The sequence below is a fragment of the Euleptes europaea genome, chromosome 7 (genome assembly GCF_029931775.1).
Source record: "Euleptes europaea isolate rEulEur1 chromosome 7, rEulEur1.hap1, whole genome shotgun sequence".
In the NCBI taxonomy this organism is placed as follows: Eukaryota; Metazoa; Chordata; class Lepidosauria; order Squamata; family Sphaerodactylidae; genus Euleptes; species Euleptes europaea.
Genome location: NC_079318.1, coordinates 56,971,670 through 56,980,423, shown reverse-complemented (window position 1 = coordinate 56,980,423; position 8,754 = coordinate 56,971,670). Strand labels below are relative to the sequence as shown.

The window sequence follows — 8,754 nt, the reverse complement described above, 5'->3', positions numbered from 1 at the left end:
CTGCCATTTTAGGGGGAAATTTAACTATTTAAAAAAAATGATGCAAGGTCCTGATCCTGACTAGGCCCATGGCAACAGGTGATCTTCTCCCCCCCCCCCCCGCCCTCTTTTCAGGTACCCAAACATCCCCACCGCAGTTGTTTCAGTACTTGAAAAGGTGCAAGGGGAACAAGGTCTACTGGTCCCCATGTCACAGGCCCAATGGCTGCTGGTTGAACCTATGGCTAGTTTGTCTAGTTTGGCCCTTGGTGTTACATTGGGAGGCAGATATGGAGCACCCCTGTTCCCGTGTGCTTTATTTACACTGAAAGATATTAGCAAATCACATGACAATGACATGAAAAACAAAGTCTTCTCATCACCCTCTCTTCTCCTTTCCTCAAGTGTTCTTAATGCATTGTACAAACACACACGCCTTGCTGAAAGGGATGCAAAATGTTCACTAGAAACAGCCCTCTCTTCCAGCTGATAAAATATTTCCTACAGGTTCTAGTTTACACATCTACAAAAGATCTGCAACCTGATCCCAGTTCATGTGTCTCAGACATCCCATTACTTTTTCTAGTATGAAGGAAAGTTTTCAGGTGTTACACTGTCGCTTTCCTTAAAGTTTATTTTAAAAATATTCACTTACAATTATTTGATTCAGGTGTATTTGACATCAAATGCCACATTCTTTCAATATTATGTAACCATTTACACTTTTAAGTGCCCTATCTACTTATATATTTTTAAGCTTTCCTGGAACGGGCATACCTTGACTGTACTTGCTGCTAGAGATGTGAAACAGCATTGTAGTTTGAGGCATTCGGAACTTCAAGAAAGCTGGTTAATTAGTAAACAAAAAGCCCCTTTAAGAAATAGCCTGCCTTATCATAATTTTAAAGTATAGGTTTAAGCTGTGTAATATTCCTTAGTTTATGGACAGCAAATAATTGTACACAATCTTGTATGCATTTCCTCACACCACCAGTTACTGTATAACTTCTCAATCAGAAACCTTTAAACCTTAAACAGCAGCTGCAGAACAAAAGCCTACTACGGCAAAGCTGCCTGTAAAAGGTGCCTAATCAGAGTCAGTTATCTTAAGTATGGGTTGTCCGTCTATTGGTTACAGACTGGTGTTTGCATTGGCACGCTATATTTTTCTTAAGGTGCAGTCCAGTGGTTGGAATCCACATCTTAGTTTTTACTTGTGGAGAATTATCTTCCTCTCCCTGCAGCCCTGGAAACAGAATTAATAGAAAGGGCACCAGCAAGTTGTAAGTTCCACATGTGCAGTATGTTTGTTTATTTTATTTACATTATTTTTATAGTCTACCTTTCTCGGACTCAAGGTGGATTACACAGAGTGAGTCGATACAATCAATGGATAGGACATTCAATTAACAATACAATAGGATTAGGGTTGTAGAACCAACCAGAAGTCTAAAAACCGAACGGAAGCAAAGCAGAAGTATTAACACAACAAATTAAATGATGCAAAATTCCATAGCAGGAAAATTCAATTTTCACCAAGCTACACAGTAGCATCGACCACAGTCCCTAATAATTTGTCTAACTAGTACAGTGCAACTCTATTGCTTGCATAGAAAATCCATCTTGAATAATTTAGTTTCACATAGTTTTATAGAAAGCCAAGAGACTGGGAGCTTTTCTGACTTCAGGCAGGCCTTTCCACAAGGTGGGGGCCTAGGGTTGCCAACCTCCAGCTACTAGCTAATTCAACTGATCTCCAGCTGATAGAGATCGATTCACCTGGAGAGAATGGCTGCTTTGGCAGTTTGAACTATGGGATTGAAGTTCCTGCCCTCCTCAGGCTCTGCCCCAAAAACCACCTCCTGAGGCGAAGAGGGACGTGGCAACCCTACGGGGGCCACCAAGGAAAAGACCAACATCTTTCAAAAGAGCAGAAAGTAAACCAATATTGTTCGATGTTTAAGCAGGAGTATTTTTGAATGTCGTGTTAAACTGCAAATATTTTCTGCAGTTTTACAAGAGAACTTCTGTAAAGAAGGCAATGGGGGGGGGAGATGCTATTTTGTTTTTCAAACTTTTGAGATCTTCAAGACTTAGTTGTTTTTACAGGACCGGAGCGCTAGGGGTCGTCGCACCACCGGAGAACTATTTCCGCGTGTCAACTTCCTCACGTCCACCTCTTGGTTCGCAAGAGCAGCCTCAAAAGCGCTGCCAAGTAGATTAACTGAAAGGGTAAGCCGGAGTTTTAATTGCTCTGTGCCAGTGACCGCTTTGGGAATGCAGAGCCGGGCGGCGGCGTGCTTGCCCTCCCCAAGGAGCACGGAGGAGGCGGGGGGGCCCCCGCTTGCCCCCGCCTTTTAAGCGCCGCCGGACTCCCAGCCTTTGTCCTCTTCCCCAGAGCGACTTTTTGCTCGCTTTTGCAGAGGGCTGGAAGGGCGTTTTTGTGCCGCCGCTGTGTCAAAAGCAAAGCAGCAGCCCCGGAGAGGCGCTTCCCCCGCCCAACCCCCGCAGCAGGCGCTGCGTTTTCCCGCCCACCCGCGGCAGCAACCGCCAGAGAAAAAAGCTCGGGCTTGCAAGACCCACTGCTTTGATTGCCTCGCGGAGAAAGAAGGAAGGCCGGGCGAGGCAAACGGACGCGGCGGCCATTCTTTGGGGCGGGGGGGAGAGAGATCTGCGCCCATAAAAGTGCGTTAAAGCGGGCCGAGTTTGCACCCCTGGATTAGGAGCGCTTCGGCAGCCCTCGTGCACACGCAACGGCTTGAAAAGGGCTTGCAAAAAAATTTTTTTTTAAGTGCACGGGCACCCGACATCTTCCCCTCTCGTTGAGATGAGTCCCGGCGCTTAACTGGCGTCGGTGGCTCTCTCCGACCAGCGGGGCCGAGGAAATAGGAACAAGGTCTGGCCTTCCTCTCCCCCCCCCCACGCCGATGCCCGCTGACGTGGAAGCGAGCCGCGTGGGTCAATATGCACCAACCCGGGCTTGTTTTCCTTCCGTGTTTGCAGTAACGAAACTGGGGGAAAGGGGAGCTGCCGTCCGCTTGCAGAGCGGGGCGGAGAAGCCAGGGAAGACGGGCGTCCTTCAGACTCCTCGGCAGCATGACTAACGTTTAGGCATACTTACTCAGGAGTAAGCGCCATGACGGTCACTGAAACGTGCTTCCGAGGCAACAAAAAGGGTCGCGCTGTCAGGCTTGTGCACGTTTGTTTCAGCAGGAAGTCCCGGCGAATGGAGCGTCCCTTTTAAAAGTCAGCACAAGAGAGGGCCTGTCATAATGGGGCCATTTATGCCTGGGAGGTTTTGCCTTGGATCTGCCACTCTAGGGGCACATTTTCCCTGCCTAAACTCTCCAAACTCAAAAATAAGCCCCCTGTGCGGAGTTTTTTAAGAATTCGGATGGGGAAAATGTGCACCTGGAGAGCGGAAAATCCAGGGCAAAACCTCCCGTGCGTAAGCGGCCCGTGAGTCGGAAGCGACTTGACGGCACTTTCACGCGCAACCACACAAGCTCGGGCGCTTTCTGGGAAGCAAATCCTATGGAGGCCAACAGGGCTTACTTCCGAGTCAGCGAGCCCGAGCGGCGTCCCTCACTGGGTGCAAACTCCGCACTACTGGAGCCCCCGACTGGAAGGCGTGCCCCCGACGGCATGCCGAGGCCGGAGGAAGAGGCGATTGGGCGCCTCGCCTTCTGGGCGGCCGTCCGAGGGCCGGAGCTGGCTGAAGGCGGCGTCGGAGCGCGGCACTGCAGCTGCGCCGCGTCAGCCCGGCCCTCCGGCCCTCCTTCCCTCCGGGAAGGCGCAGCTGTGCCGAGGCGGCCAGGGGAGGGGGAGCCGCTTGCTTGCTTGCTTGGGGCCTGGTGTGTCAAAGGACGGGGCGCTGGCTTGGCCAATCGTATCACAAGACCTTGAGCGGCTGCCAAGTCTGTGAACTAGTCAGCGGTGGGGGTGGCTGCACGGCCGGAGGGGGCTTTCCCTGGGCGACGGCGCTCCCGCCCCGGCTGTGCCAGAGTCCGCCGCCGCCGCCGTCTTCTCGGCTTTACCGACCTAACACACACGCACGCACACGGCAGTGGTGCCGTCCCGCGAGTTGCACAAGGAGCAAAGCGCGCGAGGCAGCTTTTGTTTCCAAAACCTGTTGCGTGGCACAAGGTTTCTTGGAGGGAGGAGGAGGAGGAGTTGCCGGGGCGTCCCGTTTCACTCGCAGGCCCTTTGATGCCTCCTCTGTTTCGTTGCGAGCTTCCCCAAACGACTCAGCAGGGGTGAGAAACGAGCTGGAAAGCCTTACTCCAGCCTGTGCTTACTTCAGACTTACGAGCCGTGCAAGTAGCTGGGAGGGCTTGGTGCAAAGAGGATGCTACTAATGCACACCGATAGAAGGGAAATAAAAATCTGGAACGAGGACCGTCGTAGTTTGTGCACCCGTCTATTTATGCCCGTGGCGCTCTCTCCAAGATTGCAAGATGCAACAAGAAAACTGCCACGATCTTTTGATACAATAAACAGTCTAGTGTGTTTGCAAACAAGTGACTTTCCATGTGCACAAAACACGGCTCTGATCATATTTGTACGTTTCCCTTGGAAGTAAAGCCCGCTACAGAGTATTTACTCCCAGGTAAACGTTGCTGCTGCTGCAATCATCATCTTGCAAACTTTTCGTGCTTTAGTGGTTTAGCAGGTGCAGCAGCCACGCTGCATTCTTGAGCAACCCGACGTTTATACTTACCAAGTGGTTAACCTCATGGGAGTTTCCTGTATACATGGGAGTGATTACAAGCCTTTTGTATGCTGGAGCTTATTGCCTAGTCTACTCTTTAGGACCTCTACGGACAGTGCGTTCCTCTGTGCAAAATGCATACATACATAGGCTGAATGCATACATTGACAACCCGTATAGTGGGGGATACAGTGCTGCTTCTATGCGAGGCGAGCAGCTTGCAGCGTGTGCCTAGCACAGCGAGGGCTGGGGGGAAACTTATCCTCCGTGCAGCCTCAGCGCTTCTCCTCGAGACCACGACGCCGACCGAGATCGCTCTGTCTGCTTTCCCTTGCAACCTCTCGGTCTTGCCACGCCTCCCGAGCTCGGTGCCGCCGAAAGAAAATTGGCGGCGTCCAATGCGAGCGCGGCAGGAAAAGGGGGCGGGGCTCGTTGGGAGGGGATCCGCCGGGCGGTGTTGCCGGGAGACCCCAGCCGGGTCAGTGCTCGGTCCCACCCCGCAGCCGGGGAGGGCGTCTGTGCGTTTATATATGGGGCGTGTACGCTAGTCGCGGAGTTCCAGCAGTTAGATAGCTGCCCTGTTAGTTGCGGCCGTCGCTTTGGGCTGTGCATCCGCTCTTCCCGACTGCGCCGGGAAGCCGAGCAGACCATTTCAGATTTCAAGTGATCAGCCCTCTCCTATCCAGTCGTGGCTCATCCAAAGCTCCCGAGGAAAGTGGGATCTTTCGGTCCTTCTTGCATTTCCGACCATTACAGGATCTAGAAATGTCTGCAACACTCTTATCTGCCTTCTACGACATCGACTTCTTGTGCAAGGTGAGGAGGGGCAGGCTGGGTTTTCCGAGCCAGGATGTTGGGAATAGTTTGGGAAAGCTCTGCGGTGAAACTGGAGTTGCAGAGGGTAACTAATTGCCTTTTGGGGCTGCAGCCTTCTGTACACTTACTTAGGCGTAAGTCTGCTTACGCTCTGCAGAACTTCACTCCGAGTAAGCATACACAGGAAGGTGCGGCGCGGCCTAGTTTTTTTCTTTTTCTGCAACAGGTTGAGATTCAGCCGTCTCAACTTTAGATAACTTTTCCGCAGGGAACCTGCTTTCTGTTGTCTGTGGGAAGGTGAACTGTTAACATGTGTAGATGCATTTCGCGTGTGTTTGCTTTGTTACGGAGGGACGGGGGTGCTTGCAACGAGCGAGGGGGCGCGTGTGCCGAAGCGGCGCCTGGTGCTGTGAAGGCACGAAACTCCCCCCCCCTTCCACTCATTACAATATGCCTGAACGGTGGGTGTGTTTTAGCCAGAGCTGCAATGGCAGATGATGTGTCGGAGGGCTGAAGGTGCTAGCACGAGCGCCAGCTGTGTTGAATCGGAACTCTTAAACCGTAGTGTCCCTACTGGCTGGAGTGGGAGGGGTTTCGGACCACCCCTCAAAAAAGTTTTTTTAAGTTGCAGAGAACTGTGTTTGGAAGGGGTGGGGGAGCCTTGTCGGCTAGACACGTGGATCAGCAAATGCAGCTAGCGTGGGCTGGTCGCGTTGAGAACAGGGCTTTTTTTTTTGGTTGTTGGTTTAATTTTTTGGTTCGTGCAGTCTTAAGGGAGTGCTGGAGATTGGCGGCCTCTCTTCTCTTTCCCAGGCTCTTGGCAGTCACGGTGCGCCCTGTTGTTGTTTTTTTCCCCCCTTCTCTCCTCTCCTCCCCCCCTTCTGGCTCCCAGACCGAGAAATCCCTGAGCAACCTGAGCAGCATGCTGGACAAGAAGGCCGTGGGGAGCCCGGTGGGCACCTCTCCCAGCTCCAGCTTCGGGCCGGGCTTCCTGCGGCGGCACTCGGCCAGCAACCTCCAGGCCCTGGCGAACGGCCACGCCAAGTTCCCCGGCGGCTCGTCGCCCTCGCCCCCGGCTTTCGGCAACCTCAAGGAGCCCGGCAGCGGCGGAGGAGGAGGAGGCGGCGGCGGCGGCGGGGGGAGCAGCAGCCCCACCGCCTTGCTCAACAAGGAGAACAAGTTCCGGGACCGCTCCTTCAGCGAGAATGGCGAGCGGAGCCAACACCTCATGCAGCAGCTCCAGCAGCAGCAGCAGCAGCAGCTGGTGGCGGCGGCCACCACGGGCAAAGGCGGCGGCGGCGGCGGGGCCCCCATCAACTCCACGCGCTACAAGACGGAGCTGTGCCGGCCCTTCGAGGAGAGCGGCGCCTGCAAGTACGGCGAGAAGTGCCAGTTCGCCCACGGCTACCACGAGCTGCGCAGCCTGACGCGCCACCCCAAGTACAAGACGGAGCTGTGCCGCACCTTCCACACCATCGGCTTCTGCCCCTACGGGCCGCGCTGCCACTTCATCCACAACGCCGACGAGCGCCGCCCGGCGCCCAACAACGGCAGCGCCGGCCCGCCGCCTCAGCCCCCGCCGCCGCCGCCGCCCCAACAGCCGCCGCACCCGCCCAACCCCCAGCCGCCGCCACAGCCTCACGCCAACGGTCACCACCACCCCCACCCCCACCCCCCTCACGCCGGCAGCACCGGCGACCTCCGCGCCTTCGCCCGGGAACACCCGCTGGGGGGCGGCTTCGGCCTGCCTCACGGCCGGGGAGGGGGGGGAGGGGACAGGCCCAAACTCCACCACAGCCTCAGCTTCTCCGGCTTCTCCGCCCACCACCACCACCACCACCACGGCGGGGCTGTGGCGGCCGCGGCCCAGGGCGGCCTGGAGGCGGCGGCCGCGGCGCTGCTCCTGGAGAGCCCCGGCGGGTCCCGCACGCCGCCGCCGCCCGCCTCAGCCGGCTCCTACTGCGACGAGCTGGTGGCCTCGCCGTCCTGCGCCAACAACGCCTTCGCCTTCTCGGCGGGGCAGGAGCTGGGCAGCCTCCTCGCCATCCACGCCCCGCCGCCGCCGCAGCAGGGCTGCTTCCCCAACGCGGCCGCCTTTTACCGCTGCCACCAGGGAGGAGGAGGCGGCGGCGGCGGGGGGGGCTGCTGCCCGCCGCCGCCGCCGGGCCCTCCCGCCTCGCCCCCCTTCAGCTTCCAGCCTCTGCGGCGCCTCTCCGAGTCGCCCGTCTTCGACGCCCCTCCGAGCCCGCCGGATTCGCTCTCCGACCGGGAGAGCTACCTGAGCGGCTCCCTCAGCTCCGGCAGCCTCAGCGGGTCGGAGTCGCCCAGCCTGGACTCGGGCAGGCGCCTGCCCATCTTCAGCCGCCTCTCCATCTCCGACGACTAAGGGAGGGCAGGGGGAGAAAGGGGGGGGGGGACAGATGCCCGAAATTGTCAAATTTTTGAGCACCCACGCCACGTGTACTTTCTATTTTTTTTATTTTTTTTGAGGCCTCTTGGGGGGGTGATTCCTCAGTGGGGCAGCTACCCCCCCCCCGTCCTCTGCCTTGCCTCTCCAACAACAGATTGCAACAAGCCACCAGAAACTAGCCAAGCTCGCACAGAACCGACCTTCCTTTCGTTGCAGTCTTTTTTTCTCTGTGTGTGTGTTCCTTTTCCATGTGTGTGTTTTTTAAAGAAAAAAAAATCCTTTGCTGTGCAAAATCAGAAAAAGAGGGGGGAGCAAAAACTTTTTTTTTCTTTTTACCAAGCGGTGAACAGAAGAGCTAAAATTGTGAAAGGAAAATGATGTCATCCCAGAACAATCCTATTTTTATATCTTGAAAAGACTTTGGAAGGAGAGGATTTTTTTTCTTTTCTTTTTTTCTCCCCCCCCCCTCACCCTTTGGAGACTAGTTTAATGTACGTCACCAGCAGCCATTCCATCTTCAAGCGTGTATGTGGGGAGGGCAGGAGACAAAGGGTCAAATGAGCATTAGCAAACAAATATACCCAATCCTACTTCCCCAGGAATTAACAATCAGTCTGGAGGCCCATGAACTCTTCATTCCAGGTTCCTTCAGATCTATATATAACAAAAATAATTTAAGGAGTGTGTGTGGGGGGTTGCCTTTCAATCAAATTTAAAGTAAGTATACTAGATGTATAAGCTTTTAAAAGAAAAATCCAACATCCTGCCAAGAATATGCCTTGATAACAACACTCTAGTTTTTTATATACCTATATATATTATAACATGCTAAAACTTC

At 54.6% G+C, this 8,754-nt stretch overlaps 1 protein-coding gene across 1 annotated transcript; it reads left to right on the top strand.

The window, feature by feature from the left end:
* The first annotated feature begins 5,188 nt into the window (after nucleotides 1–5,188).
* Nucleotides 5,189–7,892, top strand: ZFP36L2 (ZFP36 ring finger protein like 2). Its single transcript, XM_056852881.1, has 2 exons — nucleotides 5,189–5,506; nucleotides 6,399–7,892. Exons 1-2 carry the CDS (start codon nucleotides 5,456–5,458, stop codon nucleotides 7,890–7,892), a joined length of 1,545 nt encoding a protein of 514 aa, XP_056708859.1. The 5' UTR covers nucleotides 5,189–5,455.
* The last annotated feature ends 862 nt before the right edge of the window (nucleotides 7,893–8,754 follow it).

What these genes read in the sequence shown, in the direction of transcription:
- ZFP36L2 (XM_056852881.1), top strand. Translation starts at nt 5,456, where the DNA reads ATGTCTGCAACACTCTTATCTGCCTTCTACGACATCGACTTCTTGTGC. An exon ending in ACATCGACTTCTTGTGCAAG is followed by an intron (nt 5,507 to 6,398) that starts GTGAGGAGGGGC and finishes TCTGGCTCCCAG; the next exon opens with ACCGAGAAATCCCTGAGCAA.